Source organism: Semicossyphus pulcher, unplaced genomic scaffold (assembly GCF_022749685.1).
Source record: "Semicossyphus pulcher isolate SPU_LCO1_2020_fin unplaced genomic scaffold, fSemPul1.0.p SCAF_21, whole genome shotgun sequence".
NCBI classification, from domain to species: Eukaryota; Metazoa; Chordata; class Actinopteri; order Labriformes; family Labridae; genus Semicossyphus; species Semicossyphus pulcher.
In genome coordinates this window covers 15,177,253-15,198,531 of record NW_027211695.1, presented here as the reverse complement: position 1 = coordinate 15,198,531, position 21,279 = coordinate 15,177,253, and the positions used below count along the sequence as shown (strand labels likewise).

At 38.5% G+C, this 21,279-nt stretch overlaps 1 protein-coding gene across 1 annotated transcript; it reads left to right on the top strand.

Annotated features, from left to right (window-relative positions):
* Window positions 1–1,309: 1,309 nt before the first annotated feature.
* LOC138600788 (chymotrypsin-like protease CTRL-1) lies at window positions 1,310–7,054 on the top strand. Its single transcript, XM_069672290.1, has 6 exons — window positions 1,310–1,414; window positions 2,550–2,570; window positions 2,706–2,835; window positions 3,676–3,893; window positions 4,022–4,146; window positions 5,976–7,054. Exons 1-6 carry the CDS (start codon window positions 1,357–1,359, stop codon window positions 6,351–6,353), a joined length of 930 nt encoding a protein of 309 aa, XP_069528391.1. The 5' UTR covers window positions 1,310–1,356; the 3' UTR covers window positions 6,354–7,054.
* Window positions 7,055–21,279: the final 14,225 nt, after the last annotated feature.

Below are 21,279 nucleotides of genomic sequence, written 5' to 3'. Positions count from 1 at the left end.
ATACTATAAAAGAAGGAGGCTATGTTACGTACGTGATGTAACTCACGTCTGTGAAAGTAACTTTCAAACCCAATCTCCCGGATACAAGTCCAGTGTTTGTTTTTCCCACCAAAATTAGCGTGTTGACGTGGGTTTCTCAGACCCGGGAAGACCCGCTAAAAAATGTTGATTGTCTCTTTTCCCATTGCCAGTGAAGTATACTCCTTTCGTTCTCTTTTCTGCTGCGTCATCACCTGACGCCACAAACGCACCTGAGACAGATATTACGGTGGTTAGGTCTTTCTTGTGTCTATTACTCGTTCAGTCTGTTTATCGAACTCAGCGCCGACAAACTTGGAATGATGTTCGAGCGCTGCTCGGACGGAGATGGGCGGAATTTGTAGCTGAGATGACGAGGATTCGCAGAAGTTACCGACGGAGCATAGAATCGCGCCAGAGAGGGGGCGGACATTAGCATGTCGACACGGGTTTTTAGTTCCCATCAACGCTGATCGGAGCAGAAGCGATAATTACCCGGGTCTACTGCAGAGTCATTTGACCCGGGTCTGAATGTCGATTGTAACCTTTCCCATGAAGCAAAAAAGCCGGGTGTTGGTGGGTTTTTGGACCAGTGGGAAAGCTTTAGTTATCAGGCTTGCCAAATGTGTTGCAAGCACGAAATATACTTTCAATTGAAATACATGCGTTTACCTAAGTAAATGTGTGCTGACTGACACTAGAAAGGTCAATTTATGTCCATTTTACAAATGCATATAGATTTTATTCACTTAATTTTAAGTGAATTCGCCATGATGTGACGTAGTGTAACTTGCATTGAGTTGAGACAGACAGTCTGAGTCTTCTCTACTTGTGATACTATACTGCTACTTTGTTTTTGCATTTACCAGAACCACCTTTTCCACTTGTGGCTTTGATGGTTCCCGTTCAGCGAAAAGTGAGATAGCCACAGAAATCATTTAAAGGAAAAAGCCTAAATAACATATTTCGTTGAATTTGTGAGTAGCAGGTTTTTGTTAACAAGCACTGAAGCAGAAGCGATAACTCCTCCAAGTTATTAATGTGGGAAATTTAACCTCCTGCACAATTATTGGGTAATGCATTCCTCATCTGAACATAGTTTAAGGTAATACGCATGAAGCTTCTGAAAACAGAGGCTGCAGACAAACACAAAGGCATCAAGACCAACCTGTTTGACATGATGCCCTTCTACATGCTCAGCTTTGTGTGAACATAAGAAGGCGAGGAAACAATGAACGAGGTTGGTTTAATAAAGGGTGTGATACAGAGTGGGCGGACACGAGTGTTTGTTGTCAGATATTTAAAGTTGAGGAGAAAGTGAAGCAGGGACAGTTCAAGATGGCTCTCTACCAGTTTCTGTGCGGTGTAGCTGTGATGATCCTTCTCTCAGCCAATGGTAAGAAAGACACTTAGATTTTTCTTCACAATTACTACAATATTTGACTTTCTTACTTAGCTTACTCAGGGTTGCATGTCTTATTTAAGTTGATAAAAGCTGCTAAAGTAAAAGTACAAAAGTTGCTCTTTAGTACGCTTGTAAGTGATCGCTCTGTTATGTTTCTGTATCAAAAAGTCTTTGTGCAGATCGCTGCAAAACCACCCTTAAAATTAAAGTGCAAAAAAACACAATTTTTGTACATATTCAATAAAGTTCAAGTACAAGTTGAAGCTAATTAAAGTCAGTATCAGTTTGTATGTTCAACTATGATAGTCGTATTCCTAAGTCTCTATTTCACAGAAGAAGAGTACTAATATTGGTTCATCTATTTTAGTAATCATTGAAATATCGGCAAATCTGCAAAACTGATTGATTCAACATTTTGCATCAACCATCAACGCAACACACACTTTCAGAACCTTTGAAAATATGATGATGTTATGCATCCCATGTTTCAATATTGATTTTAATTTCCATCTTATTAATGATAAGGCAGTCTTTCTTTGATTGTATGTTCATTGTGTGTCTTTTTTCTTCTCTAAGGAACTTTTTTGTCTGGAGATGCTTTTCAAAATGTATTATAATTATTTTCAGTCATTGCATTAATATTTTAAAAGCTCTTTCTGTTAGATAGATACATCCAAACTGGGAAATTGTAGCAATTAAGGCAGCAGGTTATCAAAGCGAATACGACACCAGAGAAAATAAATACATCGTACAAAATTACACTCGAAGAAGGAAATATAAAAATCCAGCAATTCTACCAACAATAATAAATAATTATTAATAACCTCAACTATACTAAATCTAAAATGTAAACTAAAATATATCTGAAATTTAAACACACTTTACGGTTAGTGTTACTTTTATAAAGTGCAAAGTGCAGTGGTGGTTTTGGCGATGGTGCAATTCTTTAAAATCACAATTAGACATTTTGAATTTTTATAAACATAGAAATTTAACTTTCAAATTGATAATATGTATTACCCCGAATTTCCCCGCGGGGTATCAATAAAGGACAATCTTGTTTCTGTTCTGTGTGTGCTCATACATGGCTCCCCTAACAAATTATTTTCTGCGTTCTTCATCTCAGGCTGCGATTCAAATAAGCCAGGTAAGCATCCAACTCTACAACTTTTGCTCCCTCCTGTAAGACATATTTATCATAGATTGTTTGTACTTCATAATTTCATCTTTTAAGTCCCATGTTGCATATACTCCATGTTTAAATCTCTTTATTTTCTGTCAGTATGCGGCAAGATTCATCAAGGTTCAAAGGATTGGCCTTGGAGGGTCAATATCAGCACTATTTCTGGATCCTGTTTAGGCACCCTGATTTCCCACGAGTGGGTGCTGACAGATATATACTGCGAACCAAGGTGAGGGAACACTGAATAATTGTTTCTTTTTTTTCTTTTTTCTCTTTCTTTCTCTGATACACTACATGAGTCTACAGTCTAACTTCACTTATGTTTAACTCATTAATCAGGGATCCTTTATGTGGACTTGTGTGATGTAAATCCGTCCTTTTTTTTTGTTTCAATAAAATGTCGAACTTTTGCTGGTTACAACTTCTTTGCCAAAAAAAAACAGAGAAAGGTTTTTGGGTTTTAAAGCAAAAGAAGCTAATTGAAGAAATAACTCTCGGCTCATTTTCCACAACATACTAGCATTTGATTGATTGAACAATTAATTGATTATGGTTAAAACTAATTAAAAGAATAATTGATAGCAAACATTAGATCTTTATGTCAATATAGCAACTTATAGTCAATGGAACTTTGTCGCTAACAACCATCAAATCAGCAGTGTTGCTACTTTCACCTCTTTTTCTTTTAAACATGAACACATGCAGCGTCTGTTGTCAAAATATGTCCCGCGCAATGCTTCTTGTCACCTGTTAATATCTGTAGAAGGGATTTATGGGAGCTTTGCATGGGAGGCAACTGCCCCGTCCACATTCCACCTGTGACACAATACCGGTGTCTCTGCATAACTCTGACGCAGCACTAAAATTTAAAGTTGATTCAAAAGTCAATGTCGCCGAGCATGTCGTGCCCACCTTTATCGATCTACGCCTATGTTCACTGACCTTAATGATTTGCTTAGCAAGAAATGATCACAATTGGGACAGAATCAAGACAGCAAAGTCACTTGTTTATACCAGGTATTATTCACACCTACATCCACACTAACTTTTTTACTTTTTTACAATCTAGTCTCAACGGAACGGTCCATCTGGGCCAGTCACATGGAAATGCCTACGAAGACTCAAGGACAGTTGCTTATGTCACGTGCCATTCCGCTTTTTTGCCCTGGGACGGCTTATGTCTTCTGCAGCTGTCAGCCCCTGTGAATTTTACGAACACTTTAGGTCCAGTCTGCTTGTCTTCAACAGGCTTTTTCCACACCGGGACGGAGGCCTATGTCGATGCTGGTAAGATCAATAGTAACACACACGTTCTGCTAATACTGCATGAACAATAACTAGTTTTTACATTATTTCTTTGTCTTTGTTTTTTGGCACCCCAATTTTAATCCTTCCTTTGAATTATCTCTGATTAGGTTATGGTGAAACGGAGGACGTAAAGACAGTTGGATACAATCAGTGTAAATGCCACCTTAATCAGCTCCAAAACGACGAGATCTGTGCTGGAAAGGGATTCAATTACTGGTGGAATGGATGCGGGGTGACTACAACTTTTTTGTATTCGTGATGTATTGCCTTGTTACCCTTCCCCAACCCCATTAGCATTAGCTTACCTTTCTCCTGTTCTATCAAGTTATGTTAGCATGAGCTTATCTTAATCTAGTTTCATGAGTTAGTGTTAGCTTACTCTACGTGAATTTAATCCAGTTCGTTTAGCACAAGCTTACCTAACTCTAATTTTGTCAATCTCTTCTAGCATTAGCTTACCTTATTCTTGTTGAATCCAATTATTTAGCATTAGCTTACCTTATTCTTGTTAAATCCAATTATTTAGCATTAGCTTACCTTATTCTTGTTAAATCCAGTTATTGTAGTATTAGCTTACCTTATTCTTGTTAAATCCAGTTATTGTAGTATTAGCTTACCTTATTCTTGTTAAATTCGAGTATTGTAGCATTAGCTTACCTTATTCTTGTTAAATCCAGTTATTTAGCATTAGCTTACCTTATTCCAGTGAAATCCAGATATTGTAGCATGAGCTTACCTTAATCTAGTTTTGTGAGTTAGTGTTAGCTTACTCTACGTGAATTTAATCCAGTTCGTTTAGCACAAGCTTACCTAACTCTAATTTTGTCAATCTCTTCTAGCATTAGCTTACCTTATTCTTGTTGAATCCAATTATTTAGCATTAGCTTACCTTATTCTTGTTAAATCCAGTTATTGTAGTATTAGCTTACCTTATTCTTGTTAAATCCAGTTATTGTGGTATTAGCTTACCTTATTCTTGTTAAATTCGAGTATTGTAGCATTAGCTTACCTTATTCTTGTTAAATCCAGTTATTTAGCATTAGCTTACCTTATTCTTGTTAAATCCAGTTATTTAGCATTAGCTTACCTTATTCCAGTGAAATCCAGATATTGTAGCATGAGCTTACCTTAATCTAGTTTTGTGAGTTAGTGTTAGCTTACTCTACGTGAATTTAATCCAGTTCGTTTAGCACAAGCTTACCTAACTCTAATTTTGTCAATCTCTTCTAGCATTAGCTTACCTTATTCTTGTTGAATCCAATTATTTAGCATTAGCTTACCTTATTCTTGTTAAATCCAGTTATTGTAGTATTAGCTTACCTTATTCTTGTTAAATCCAGTTATTGTAGTATTAGCTTACCTTATTCTTGTTAAATTCGAGTATTGTAGCATTAGCTTACCTTATTCTTGTTAAATCCAGTTATTTAGCATTAGCTTACCTTATTCTTGTTAAATCCAGTTATTTAGCATTAGCTTACCTTATTCCAGTGAAATCCAGATATTGTAGCATGAGCTTACCTTAATCTAGTTTTGTGAGTTAGTGTTAGCTTACTCTACGTGAATTTAATCCAGTTCGTTTAGCACAAGTTTACCTAACTCTAGTTTTGTCAATCTCTTCTAGCATTATCTTACCTTATTCTTGTTAAATCCAGTTATTTTAGCATTAGCTCATCCTTACTCTCTCTCTTGGTACGCATTGTCTTACCTTTATGTAGTTTAATTCATTTATGTAAGCATTAGCTTACCTTACCCAAGTTTTATCCAGTTATGTGAGCAAAGGCTTACCATACTCTAGATTTATCCAGCTCTAGCATCATTTTAATTTATTCTAGTAAATCACGTTATGTTATCTTAAACGTATCTTACTCTAGATTTATCCAGTTTGGTTAGCATTAGCTTCCGTATTCTAGTTGAATCCAGTTATGTAAGTGAGTTATACGTATGTTTTTCCAAGGAGGTAAGACGTTTACGGGTACCAAACAGCTGTTAAGACAATATTTTTCAGCATGGTGGATGCTAACCTTATAAGACACCCTATAATACCCCTATTCTTTTTCACAGTCCAATGTAGGGGGGGCACTGGTGACCAAAAAAAATGACACCTTTGTCCAGACTGGAGTTGTGCAACATGATAACCATTGCCCTGACCCTGAAAGTCTTCAGAGTTACACCGACGTTTCCTACTACAAAAAATGGATCATCAATGTCACTCACAACCAAGCAAGCTTTGTTGACTTCTACCTCATGGGTCATGACAGCGACAAGTACTTTGTCTGTCCAACGTTCCCACCCACCGGACGCCCCATGCCAACACCACATGATTGCACGGATGGCAATGATGGCAGGGATGACAGTATATTTGACAGTGGTGTGACCGTGATGCACTCTTCCTTCATGTTACTCTGTGTTCTAGTTCTTTCGTTCTCCTGCACTGGTTAGTGATGAATAGAATGAAAGGGTGGAAGTGCACAGCTTTTTTTAGCCCAAGTGTCTCTTTCACTGGGTTTTATGGAGTAAAATTATGAAACCAAATCACTGAGATTTCTAAGCTTAATTGATAAAATGTGGATTGGGATTCTTTAACTCATCAATCCTTCATAAAAGAGTAACCCAACACCAAGATGGAAACAAATATCTCCTTTGGTGGAACGTTTAAAACATGTTTCTCCTGGGTGTGGTCAGAAATGTGTCCTGTTGCAACTGTAACCATACCTAAAAGAGATGTCATGATGTCGTGGACTGAAACGGTATCATTGAAGTAAGGTTAGAGAGAAGTTAAAATGCTGGAAGGTGTTTGGTTACTCTTTAAATTGCTTGTTGATTTGTTGCAGTTTAAACTCATTTAAAAAGGTCAATCACTTAGCTGGGTTTATGTAATTCAATATATCTACTAATCTGCAATGCTCTTAGATTTAAATGTTGTATTGTGTGGTAAAGGGATGTTTGTAAGATGTGTTTTTAAAACATACAGATGATTTTTTCTTTTTACCTCTTGGGAACAACAGACAATATTAATGTACTCTCACCTTATGAAGGTCATGCTAACGTGCTAGCCACAATATCTTACTTACACATTCCACATACATGGAGCAACATTCGTTTGAAGTGTTTCTGGACACCTAATAAATGCAAGCCCCATATTCAGTCTCGTTCAAGTTTCTTGTTCTTTACCAGTTTAACTGGGGAAATACGTGGCTCCTTGGCCGCTAAATGCTACGTTATGTTAGCTAGCCGTTGACTTTGGTTGTTTACTGTGTTGATGTTGCACAATAAATGCACAGTTTGTTTATGAGACATTTTAAATGAGCTCTACTTGAAAATGGGATGACAGCATGATAATGATTGTGATGATGTTATCATGATAATGATAGCCATCATACCGACAGAAACAGTTGATTTGTGGGCTAAAATATGCTAAGACACTCTTTTAACATGATGCCTTTTGCATTTAATTAATTCAATTCAATTTCATTACAAGTCACATTCACCCATTCATACACACATTCATACACTGATGGCAGCGGCTGCTATGTAAGGTGCTCATCAGTCTTCACATTCACACACCGATGGCGATGCCACCGGGAGCAATTTGGGGTTCAGCGTCTTGCCAAAGGACATTGTAGACGTAGACTGAGGGAGCTGGGGATCGAACCGCCAACCTTCTGATTGAAAGACGACCGACTCTACCACTGAGCATGCTTTTTGGGTCGTGGCACTATCAGAAAAACCTTTGCGTTAAAGCTACTTTATAAAAATGACCCGATAAGCTACCTGTCTAAACCTAAACAGTGGGAGCTCGGGTTTATTTCCCTGCTCTGTCGTCGCCCCTGAAGCTTCTCAGAGGATTACATATGGTCACACACACATACACACACACACACACACACACACACACTTGTATTAACCTGGCAGCGGAGTGCACTTCATCTCCCCTGGCCTGCAGGATCAATCGGGTGAAAAATTACATGCACCGATTCCAAGTGTGTGAGCTTTAATAGGTGTGTGTGTTTATGTCCGTGTGTGTCCCCTGCATTGTGATTATGTGTGCTGGCATGCAGCTTTGTCCTCAAATGCCCTTCAAGGTTCACAAACTTCCTCTGAAATGAAACCTAATTGGGCCAAATACACTTTATTTTTCATTTCCTTTCACTTTTTTTTAATTTTAATTCTCATTGGTTCACACATGAATGCTGCGACTGTCCCCAACAGGCCCCTGTAGATAATTTGTGACAAACCCGCACTCCAATATGTTCTGGGTGGCTGATCGGAAAGCTAACTAGAAAGCAGCCCGAAGCAACAGAAACGCTCATTGTTATTCGGAGGCCGTGATGGTGTATTATTATTTCAGTCTCAGTGGTGTAAGTGGAGTGTTTGTGTGTTTTCTCACACTGTAGCTCGCAGAGAGATGACGAAAAACAAATCAGACTTTGGTGAAAATAAAGTTGATTTCTTTCCCTCGTGTAGGCGCACTTCGTGTTTTTGTGTCTCTCCCTTCTGCCTCTTTCTTAGTGAGCAAAACTTCTCATTTTGATTAAATGTTATTTTTCACCAGCATCAGCCGATTTTCATTACCTTTTAGTGCCCCTTTTAATGCCTGTTCACATAATGTGTCTCATTCGGGTCTGTTTAGAAAATCAAAGGGAAAGATGGAGCTCAGAGACGAGAAAATGGGACCAAGACAGAAAGTGTGCCTGCGTTACGTCTCTTTCCGTGCTTTACAGCGCCTGGTGAAGGTTTTTCTTTTCATCACATTAGTGAAAAGAGCAGAGAGGAGAGAAAAGAGAAAACTGTGACCCTGTAAGAAAGTCAGAAGAGAAAAACTAATTAGGAGAGACAACACTGCAACTCCTAAGTGGCATCGAACAAGAAGCACATTGAAACGTTGAAACGTTACTGAACTGCTGACAGAATGATCCCAGATATAATTGGATCAAACCAGAGATGGATAGATGTTATAAAGAATATATATCATGACAAATACGATAACAACACAGTTAAATACTAATAATAGCTACAAATATGAAACAAACACACGTACACATTTATCTTTCTTCTCCATTAGTTTAGTTAAAAAATTATGTTTTTTATGTTTTGTGCAGAAATGTATATATAGCAATTATTTCAGGATAAACCCCTTGAGATGCATCATCTCGTTTTCAAGGGGGTCCAAAACATAGACTGTATAAAAAGATGTACGACATGACAGCTCCCTAAAAGTGAAGCCAAAACATTTCGGGCGCCCCCTGCTGACTGGCTGCAGTATAGGTCAAAGAGCCCGCCTCCTCCATGTTAACAGGTGGGACATGAGTCAAACTATAAAATCTAAATTCACGCCCGATAAATTTTTCTCAAACATGGTTTCTGTCATTATAGCTAGTTATTATCATGCTGATTCTCGTCCAAGCGGAGGACGATCTGCGAGTGGAAACGTAACTAAAACAATCACTACAGTCATTGAAGTTTCCATACCTGCTAACGTTAACCTCGGACCAACACAGAGAAGCTGTTCTGCTGTTAAACACGCCGGCGTGCGGGATCCTTGCTGTTTTTCGGTAAGTTAAGTGTGTGTTTGGGTTAGCGGAAGTGGCTACGGCCACTTCACTTGTCGATCTCTACTGCGCAGTCTCTGGCTCCATATGACGTCACCATCGCAAGATGGCAGCGCCTATCACAGCCTATTTTGGCATCAATTACGTACAATGGGAGCAGATGGAGATACGTTGTCCATCTATATATACAGTCATTGGTCCAAAACAAACAGTATAGGCACAATAATGCATCACACCAGGTGACAGTGACAACAAACAAACCAGCAGACAACAAACTAAATAACAGAACAATGATGACGACGACAACAACAAAATAATAATATAAAATAAAAATAAAAAAGTTACAACCTTTGATTAGATATAATCAACAAGAAAAAGAAGAATGATCGAACTATTCATTTAAATCAGTAGAGGCAATTTGTGTTAAGATGAGAAAGCAGAACAAGTGAAATGATGACAAAGAATGGATATTTACAGGTAACTTGTTCCAGTCAGAAGGAGCCCGAAACATAAAAGCTTTTTTGCCAACGTCCTTTGATACAAAGGGGACCATAAAGAGGCTCAGATCAACGCGTCTTCATGAATAATTATATGTATATGGAACAAAAACATGTTTTAGACAGTAAGGATAGTTCAGGTTAATGCATTTAAAAATAAATTGATACCAGTGAAATTGCTCTCTTTTATCTAGAGGGAGACACCTGAGTGTGTCTAACATTGTGCAATGGTGTGTAAAAAAAAAAAACATCCAACTATAAATCTGCAGAGTCTATTATAAATAACATTGAGGGAATGAAGATCAGCATAGTCCATTATTGGCAGTATAAGTTGTGAAACAAGCGTTTTTCTAACAGTAAATGTAAAACATTGTCTTGAACGATACAGAACACCAACACCAAAATACACCTTTTTTATGATGTGATCAATGTGGGGTTTAAAGGTAAGTTCAGAGTCACATCCACACACCTAGATATTAAACTTTTTCTATTTTCTGCAGAGATCTGCCGTCATTACTGGTTATAGCCAAGGAGTTGGATTTGGAGTTGAGGTTCTGCCTCACACATAGAAGCATTGAATAGGTTTTTATTTTGGTAAGAAGTAATTTGTTAGCTGACAACCAGGTTTGTAGATGATTAAAATCAGATTGCAAAGCCTCTTGAATTTGGGATGTAGATGGTTTTGAAGTATATGTAATAGTATCATCTGCATATAGTTGTATACTACAATCGGAAAAGAAGAGTGGGAGATCACTAATAAATTAAGAACAAAAGTGGTCCTAAGGTAGAACCTTGTGGGACACTGCTCACAAATTTGATCCATTTGTTCTTTGATATTGTGTATTCTTTATACCTAATGTTGTTTTTCATGTATTCTTCATTATTCATCAAGATGTGCCTTGATGCTTTGGCAAAATTTCCTGAAAAATACCTGTGAGAGTTTTGTTCAAGTTAACTTTGCCCATCAATTCTTTGTGAACAAGTATACAGAAGTCTACACATATTGACAAACTGTCCAGCCTACATTCACCACAGTAGAAATGAACCACACAATTAACCCGTGCAGCATATATATTGCTCTGTCTATAGCCTTCAAGGCAGAATTTTAGCAGCAATGGCATGTGAAAAATTTACCTTTAATGGAAAAGTTAAGGCTGGAGAAGCGGTGCTGTCTCGAGGTTTTTTTGGAGTGGCAGAAAATCACTGCAGCAGTGAATGGCGTCAGTTCAGAGGCTCACACATTACACAAGAAATGAGGTGGATCAGTTCACACAAAGGCTGAAACCCTGGTGAATATGAAATCAAACGAGAGATTAATAAACATTGGTCTCAAATAGAGCACAAAAACACCATTCATCTTGACTAGACAGGGCTTAACACCAGTCAAAAAACACATGGTAAAACACCAGCAGGTAATGACAGTACAGTGGACTGAAGCACATCTAAATATTGCAATAAGCAAGGTTTAAACATTAGTAAGTAGTAAACAAAAACACAAGTAAATATTGGGCTAAAATTAAAGTATATTATGTTCTAAAACTGGACAAAACATAAAAAAGGCTTTAAGATTCCCAAATACTAGGCCAAACTAAAAAATGAATAACAGACTAACACAGGGCTGAAACATTGGTTAATATTAAACCAAACTAAGGCTAAAACACCAATGTATTTTGGAGTAAAGTAGAACATAAACAAAAGTGAATAGTAGATGAAAACTGTGGACCAAAGTTCTACTGAGAAAAGGGCCTAGCCAGGACTAAAACACCATTGGAACACGTGACCAAAACATAGGTGAAGATAGACTAACAAACCATGTGAAGATAGACTAACACATGACCAACAAACTTTATATTGTATATTTAAAAACCATGGCTAAAACACTTAAAAACCAATTAAACAAACCATGGCTAATACACATGGGAATAACGGACCAAAACTGGACGTAGAAATCACTTAATATTGGACCAAACCAAGGCTTAAACACCAGTTTATATTGGTCTAAAACTTTACTAAAACATCACTTAGTACAAGGCCACACCAGAGCTTAAATACCAGTTCAACACTGGACTAAAACAAGCATGAATGATAGACTAGAACAGTATTCAACATTGGTGAATATTTAGCCAAAGATAAAAGACCAGTAAATATCAGACTGAAGTACGAAAAAAAACACCAGTCAGTATTGGAAAAAAATGTGGCTAAAACGTAAGTGAATGATGGACTACAACAATGGACTACAAGTCTAAAATACCACTAAATATTGGAGCAACAATGGTTAAAATACCCAGTAAATATTGGACTCTACCCAGGCAAAGATTGGGCCAAACCATGGCTAATAACAACCTGAACAGGTCTAAAAAAAAAAACACTGGATATTGGAGTTAACCATGGCCTTAGACACCAGTTAATATTGGACTGAAACCAAACTGAATATTGGACCAACCTAGGGTAAAAATGCCAGTAAATATTCAACTAAAACTCAAATAAACATTGAGCTAAAATGGGCTTAATTACTCGTGAATAATGGTCTTTAACTTAACAAAAACAGGGCTTAAACAATGCTCAATACTGGGTAAAAACAAGAGCTAAAACACTATTAGAACAGTGGACTAAAACAAGTGAATAATAGACTACAACAGGACTGAAACACTGGTGAATAAGCCAAACCATGACTAAAACATCAGTCATTTTGAGACCAAACCAGGAACTAAAACATGACTAAATAAGAGCTAAAACAACAGTGAACAATTGGGTATTAACTGTTCAGTCATCAGTGCATAAACCGGATGGACAAAAACAAATGACAGCTGACTTTTATAAGAGAGCATAATCAACCGCAGCACACTGCAGAGCTGGTTGCAGCTCTGGCTCAGTGCTGACTCACTGTTTATATGTAATGACTCATGCTGGAGTTGAGAAGCTGCCATTGTTAGTGAGCTTCTTTTGAACCTCTCCACCTCATCACAGTTACACAACATAATGTGAAGAGTCATCAGCAGTCTTTGTGGATTTTTATCCTTAAAAAGGTACAAGTGGTATTATGATAGAGTAGGTTTTAAAACTTTACTCTCCCTCCATCTTTGTTTTCTTTTTCTAATTTCTGTGGTTCTTTCTCAGCGTGTGAGAAAAAGAAAGAGAGATCAAGTGTGTAGAAGAGACACAACAGTTCACTGCTTTAATCTTTATCTTTGCAGACTCAGCCACATCCCTGACACACACACACACACACACACAACTGTTCACATTTTACCTACTGAGGTTGAACGACCATAAATCATGTTGATGCATATTGTCTTCACAGTGTAGAGAAAAATGTAAAAGTTTTTAGGTATGCAAAACAACCCAGATATCTTTAAGCAAACACTCATTTTTTTAAGGAAAAGGGCTTTAACACACACACACACACACACACACACACACACACACACACACACACACACACAGTCTCTTCCCTCTTTTACTCCCTACTTTCCCTTTCTCTCCCTTCACTGAACGTTTAATGTACAGGAAAGCCTCCGCACTTAAGTAAAAGGATGACAGTGCAGCTGATATTCTGCTCCACGCTGACTCGCATTGATTCGGCCCAACTTTATCTGTCTGAACTTTTAGTTTCTGGACTTCAAGCTACACAAATTGTAGCTCTTTATTGTAGTCTCTTTTTTTAGTTTCTTTCATATCTTTTATTAAAAAATAAACATATTCTAAGCAGAATGTATTTTCATCGACACAAAAAGGTTTGGCATGTAAAAATGAGTTGAAAATTGAATGAACCTTTATCCTGTTTTTAATCAACCCCAGCCTGAATATGTTAGGTGTAGTACAAACTCTGTGCCATTGGCTACCATCTGAAGGCGATATAGCCCCTTGGAGCGACGGCCAACTTTTCAAGGCTGTTGGTGTATTAAGCTGTTAATGATAAAGTGCTTCCAGCCAAACCGTCCCCATGTGCTGCATTTTTTTTACAGTCCGACTTGAGAAGGGAGACTTGAGATGAAGTTGAGATACGACATCTAAGAACGGATTGTTGGCTGAACTTGCATGAAGCTTAATCGTCATCAGATGACCGCCTGTGGGAGCGAGGTTGGCGATACTGTTGATTGCGTCAATACTACTCGGCCTACAATGTTCTGATAGTTTTTTCCTTCCCAATGTGGATTCAAAAACCTAGATGAGTATTCACTGATACCTAGACCTCCTCCAATACCAGTGCAACTTAAAAAATATTCATAATTGGTGGAAAAACACTGATTGCTGACATTTTGCTAGCATTTTAGCATTACACTCTCTGCTAGCAGAAAACAGTTGTTTTTTGTTATTGTGAAACGATATTTAACTGGAAACCAGTTCATTTTCTGGGACTGGTACATTGATTGGCATACTTGTAATATCCGATACCACATATTTGGCAGTATCGGAGGCCAATATAGATACTGGTATCGGTATCTGAACAACTCTAAAACCCCTTTCTGTGCTAGCGTGTTGACGTGGGTTTTTCAGACCGGGAATATCCGCTTAAAGATGCCAATGTCTCTGTTCCCATGTATACTCCTGTCGTTCTCCTTTCTGCTGCGTCACCATCTCATGTCACAAACACAGCGGAGACAGGGTTAGTAAACAGTGAAGATGTACGGTGGTTAGGTCTTCATAGTATCTATCACTCATTCAGTCTTTCTATGAAACTTTGCACCAACAAATTTGGAACGATGTTCGAGCGCTGCCCAGATGGTTGAATTTGAAGCAGAGATGAAAGGAGTCGCAGGAGTTACCGATGGAGCAGAGCATCGCGCCGGAAAGGGGGCGGGGATTAGCGTGTTGACACGGGTTTTGTCTTCCCATCAAAAACCAAAACCTAGACCTGGGGATTGGCCGTTACCAAGTCCCTGGTACCCTCCGATTCTAGTGTGACTGAAGAAATATACATATCATTAGTAGTAAAACACTGGTTGCTCACCTTTTGGCAGCTTTGACTAACATAAGACTCTACTAGCTCCACACTGTTGTTGTTTTTGTTATTGTCACACAATAGTTTACCTTGAACCAGTTGCTTTCTTGGGGCTAACTGGTTATGGTATCAGCATTTTCCATTGACTGGCCTACTCACCAATACCCAACACCACATTTTAGGCAGTATCAGAGGCCAAAGCGTATACTGGTATTGGTGGTTACCCATTCAGGCTCTTATTTTGTAAATTGTCTGCTTGATATTGCCAGTGTAATACTTGCTTTAAATGCTCGAAACTGGTTCAACCTTACTTGTTCAGGCAATCAGGTCAGTTAAGAGGTACCATCAATTCTAATCAAAGACACGCCTGAATCTACAGGACCAAAACACAAGAGACAAATTCCAATGTTTACAAGCTGCATTAATTAATTACAGTCGGCGCGGGAGCCAAAAGTAGTGGGAGCATCAGCAACTTCTACTTACTCTGAGTAATACCAACAGAATCTGGAACTTTTAGTTTCACTGCCGCTCTCATCACCGTCTTCGATGCGTGATTGACAGGTCCATTAATCAGGTATGGATATTAGCATGCATCTGGCTTCACCTCAGCCAGTGGAAGCCTTACCCGTCCATCACGGTTGCCCTTCACTTCTATCTGAGCAGTATGAGCTGATTAATTTCTCCCTCGATGTCTTTGTGATTGATTGATTGAGAGGATATAGTCATCTGGTTTTCTAAAAGAAGTCTATAAAATAAAGTCAGCTTTGTTCTTGTCTTGGCCACACAAGAAACAAATGGCAGTGGTGTTTTTCATGTTGACAGAAAGATAATTCATACATAGCCACTAGGAGGAGGTATAAGGTAAGGTATATTGTTGCACCATCTTCGTTTAAACAGTTATGTTGACAAAAAGTTTAAAAGATGGCATAGCTTTGCGAAAAGAATTTATCTCTAAATACGCTGACCTCCTTTTCAGCCATGTTAGCAGCTTGTTGTTAGCGCGATCAGTCAAACAGATGGTTAACCATTTTTAAAATAAATATCTCAATAGCTAGTTTATTGGATTGCCACAAAACATTGTACGTGCAGTCCCCATAGGAAGAATTGTATTCACTGTGGTGATACTCATGTCGCTCCCCCAGCAGGCCATAGTTTTTTATTTATTATCTGAAACTCTTTTAAACGTAGGGGTTAGCTAGCACAACATTTGGTACTGATATTCAAGGGTCCTAGAAGATCAATCCTCCCAACTTTAACGTCCCCCCTGATTATTCTTCTAGCACCACCAGCAAGTTCAATTTGGGGGTTTGACTGAATGAATGGACTGTGATGAAATGTGGGAATACATTGCCTATCAATCCACCTTGATTGCATTTTGTGTGATTAAAATGCTAGCAAAAGAAAAATCTTGCTACTAGCTAATTATTAGCTAGCTTAAGACTCTTAGTAAGGTGTTTGGCTAGCTACTATAAACACACTAAACTAAGATGGCCTTAAGATCAGCATGAACATTAAGTGTATTGAGTACAGCACAGCATGTTCTCATCATAACACAGGCATTTATTTGTGTCTTTGTAGACGCTTCCCAGAGCTGCAAGCTAGCTTGTTGGTCTTGTTTTACCTGTTTTAAAGAGAAGCAAACTTTGGCGTGGTTGGTGTTTTGTCTGATCATGAGAGATAGAAAAGTAAAGTTAAGAGGACACTGGGAAGGAGTCAATTTGACAAGATAAAACCAGTAAGTAGAACAAGCAAGGAAAGAAAGAGATAATAGTTGTTGCATAAGAAGGGGGTATTAAGCTAAAGTTATAATTTGAGGCTTCCACCCCCTGCTGAGCTAGATATTGATAATTCTTCATAATGTATGGAAAGGGAGAACGATGAGTAGAGTAGAGGAAAATGGAAAAGGAGGTCTTGTACCCTTGAGTGAAATTGGAGGAGATATAACAAGAAGAAATCCTCCTTGCGCCCCTTCTCCTATTGATTTTTATGAGTCTTTCTTTATTCTTCAACCTTCCTGTTCTCTTTTATTCTTCTTATCATTTACTTTTTCTTCCTATTTAACTGCCTTTTATCCCATTTTACAGTCACCATTTTTCCTCCTAATTTTATCTTTCTACATTCGTTTATATTACAGTTTTATTACCCCATTTCCTTCACCACTTCTCCACTTTATCTTCCTAAGAGTTTTCCGTCCTCTCGGCCAGTGTTATCATCCTCGTCTTCATGTCTATTTGGCTCTATTGTTGGCTTTACTATATGACTATTGTACCGCTGTTCAAGAGTGTTGGATTATCTTGGTAGTAAGATGCTGCATTAGCTGGGATAGAAAAGCTTCAGGGTAATTTTAGCATGAAGAAAGATGACATGATATCATTGATTCCAGATTTATGTGGAATTTCTCTCATGTTGCATTTCAAAGATGAGATAAGACTGCTGCAGGGACATTTTAGGGACATTCACACCCAATTTGTCAAATACAGGAGAAAATGTGCGTTTGCCAACCTGTTGGTCCTCTCCAGCTCCAGCCTCGATAACTATTGTCACTTCTGGCTCTGAAAATACCAAGATAGCGACGGCTTAATGCTGAACTTTTGCCTCCAAAAAGCAATGGATGAAATCAAAGTAGCTACGCCTGCTTCTTAAATACAGTCTATACTTAAAACTAAGTGGTGGGAATCGCAGGGTAACTCGTGATATGATACGCGTTACGATACGATGCGATACAATACGCGATACGTGGCCCACGATAATGAAAATATTACGATACAGCTATTCTGCGATAATTGATATATTGCAAGACAATCATATAATGACATCACAATACATCACAATATCTCTTTGGGCAACTAATTTTATTCACGTTACCCTCGTTAATGTCATGAGCGCCACGCAGAGAGACAAAATTGCAGGGAAATCTGTTTAAAACGTTTAAACTTGTAAATTAAAATACCAATATTTGGTGCCAGCCTATTGATATTTGTATTGCACCAGTCAGGATTATGATATATTGCCGTATGTGGAAAGTGGAAATATAAAACATAAACTGCTCTTGACTCTTATCTAATTTATCCCCATTCTGAACCTCTTCTCCCTATGGCCCACTGATGAAAGCCTTTGCAGTATATAGTATTATTACAGACTGGGTGTCCGTGGCGACATTCGTGAAAAAAAATCACAACACAGCACCTAGTTAGTGACACGTTTTCCATCACACAGCAGTGGTTGGTCTGCTAGAGAGGGTAGGCGGAGCTAAGCGGCTGCTTTTCCGCTCTCTGCAAGTGTTGTGAGTAAACAGTAATCTACTATGGCTGAACAAACAAAGAAAATATCGATGACTACAGATAAAACTTCAAAAACAAGTGAAAATCCAAAGAAAGAGAAACAAATTCGACGCTCAGATGAAGGCAAACTCTAAAAAGGAAAGCAATCGTCAGCCAGGAATTGGGTTACAACCATGACAAAGGGAGCCAGCCATGGACGTTTGGTTAAATAGGGAAGAGTGCTCTCACAATTACTGATCATCACCAGTGGGAGGCGCTGAAAACGCAAAAATTGAAATCTTCAAGATTGTATCTTTAAACACTCAAATTCCTTCGCTGATTTTTCTCTCACTATAAGTCACTCACATCATCCAACGTTACAAAGGCTTGATATTTCTGCTTCTTTTTATGGTAAACTGCAGCTTTCTGAGTGAATGTATCTCTATAAATATCAGTTTAAGTGGAAAATTAAAATCTGGATTAGGGATTTAGTCCGTCATTCATACCTTGTCTTCATCCTTTAATCTTCTCCTTCTGAAGACCAGACTGCTGAAATCTTACTCTTGAAGTATTTAGGCCCTAAAGTGGACGGTTCCTGTCGTAATGTTTTTCTTTCTCTTACGGGGATTAAATAAAATATGCCACTACAAATACTTTCCTTGATATTTTGTCAGTTATTCCCTAAAATATCTACATCATTAACACGTCTCATCTTTTAAAATCTACACAGTAATTTAGTGCAACGTCCTCTAACAATATATCATATCAAACTTAGAATACATAATCATTACCAGTTGATATAACTTCTTATTTTACTGCTGTTTCAAAGCTTCACCTAAACTTGTACAAAAAGACCAATTGACTCATTCATTACTTTTATAGTCTGTCATTACACACATTCAGATTCAGCAGAAGTCTGGGCTCTCGTCTGCGGTTGGTTTCCTCAGAGCTCATCTAATCACACACAGTTTCTGTGTTTGCCTTCGGCTCATTAGACAAAGCCGAGCACTCGTGATTGTTTCTTTAAGTGTGTGTGTTCTTCGACTAATGTACACAGGTTGTTTTACACGCACGACTCTTCTTGCATCACTTGTCTCGCTGATTGTCACTCTTTCTACAAGATGAATGAACACAAACACGCTGAGGCGACAACTGCTTTACTGTGACAGCAGTGTGTAATGATTGGACTGCTGAAGTATGTGTGTGTTAGCGTGTTTGTCGAGATACAAATCCGCTGTACTGCATTAATCAAAATGTCCATTTTACCTTCCAATCATTAGGATGATTTTAACTTCAGCTCAACAGCTTTAAGATATTTCTGTTTGCATGCAGACAGATTAAAAACTGAGCAATCCTGCAGCTTGAAACAGACAAAGTATGACTTATGTATTTACCTGTTTGCAGATGATACTGCTCTGTACCTTTGAGATGAGATCAGGTACTCCAAAGAGAATTAAATAATTCTGTAGCACAAATAGAGGAGAGGGGGATATATTAATTGGAACCCTACCTTTCCTTTTGTTCTATCAGATTTTGCAAACACACATTTGCAATTTGCATCACTTCTTTCTGCATTTCATCATTGCTTTGTTCAGTCACGAAGGATGGAAACATTAAATAAATGTTTTTTAATTTTTCGATGATGCTTCCTGTCTGAGATCATCAGTTATCTGAGCCTCTAAGGCAATTCAGAGAGTAGATCATCAAAAGTATGTATGAAACGGACATCACTTGGACATCACTTGCAGGTAAGACATCAGTCAAGTAGGTCAAACACAGTTTGGATAACATACGGCCTCATCAGTCAGGAAGCTTGATATCAAACTGTTTGGATGGAAACTACTGAGAACGATAGGTCTAGTAAACGAGAGGGGGGAAAGACAACAGAACAAAGCCAAGGTCAGGAGAGAGCAGGGAAAAAGTAAGGGATCGGGAAGACAACAAATAAGTATAGGAATAGGATACAAGAAATGGATGTAGCATGTGAGACACGGTGTCAGAAATGTTCGAATGAAGCCAGAAAATCCTAAATTGGGCAGATGGTGGAGCTTAGGGCTAGACTCCAGAATATTCCCTTTTTTACATTTTCAAAATCGACCCAACAAGTTAATTTAGATCCTAAAATCCAGAGCGAACAATTCTTGCAAATCAATACAGCCACCATCGGTTTGGAACCAGCCCATTGGACAACTTTAGCTTATTGGTGGGAGACATGGGAAACATAAGGTTACCTAAGCCAGGATCACTCACAAGCTCCTTGGGTGGTCCCAGTTCCCAAGGTGGGAAATGGTTCTTCCAACTTTGGTGTGTCCATAAGCCTTAAGATCTCATTTGAAAACACTACAAAGAAGATGTGATGTATTTTATTGCTTGGAACGAATCTAAGTCACTCTCCACGGACGGAAAATGGTGTTACAACCTTAAAGCATATTTGAAATTCCATGTAAGGAAAAATTATGAACTTTCTTGTCATCCACCCAATCCCAGTCCGATCTATTTTGTCAATTTGGCAATGTCTGAACTAAAGTTTTTCAGACTTTTGTTGGCTTGATTTCCCGTGTTCATTGGAACTTTCCCGTGTTCATTGGAACTTTCCCATTTTGGAACTTAATTTTACCATTAACAGTAATGCATGATTTTCCTCTCCTGCTTTACTCGAGAATCCCAGCCACTCCTGGGCATGCTTGGAATTTGGAATACTTTCCCATCGTCTCTTGGCGTTTTTGCCCCTTGGTCTCACCCAGCCATCCAATCACCATTACCAGACGGCCTGATCCACCTCTAATGGCACCTCTTGTTGTGAAGCAGCAGCAGAGGTCGTCTCGAATCAGTGAACTCTTCGCCCCGGCACGAAGAGCGAGGCCAGTCACCCAGAGAAACCTCATTTGAGTTCATTTTTGTATCTCCAATCTCATTCTTTCAGTCGCTGACCATCAGCACGAGTCTGATTGAAAACTGGCCGGTAAATTGAGACATCTTCTCTGTGGCTCGGCTCTCACTTAAAGGACATTTAATGGGTATGGAAGCCATACAGGACATGACCTCGCTGCCTAGTAATGCATGGAATTAAGGACTCTCACTAGCTGACTCTTCTTATTTATACAAAGGCTCAACGTA

Coding starts and splice junctions, on each gene's coding strand:
- LOC138600788 (XM_069672290.1), top strand. CDS start 1,357: ATGGCTCTCTACCAGTTTCTGTGCGGTGTAGCTGTGATGATCCTTCTC. Junction 2,836..3,675: donor GATATATACTGCGAACCAAG/GTGAGGGAACAC, acceptor TTTACAATCTAG/TCTCAACGGAACGGTCCATC. Junction 3,894..4,021: donor GGAGGCCTATGTCGATGCTG/GTAAGATCAATA, acceptor ATCTCTGATTAG/GTTATGGTGAAACGGAGGAC.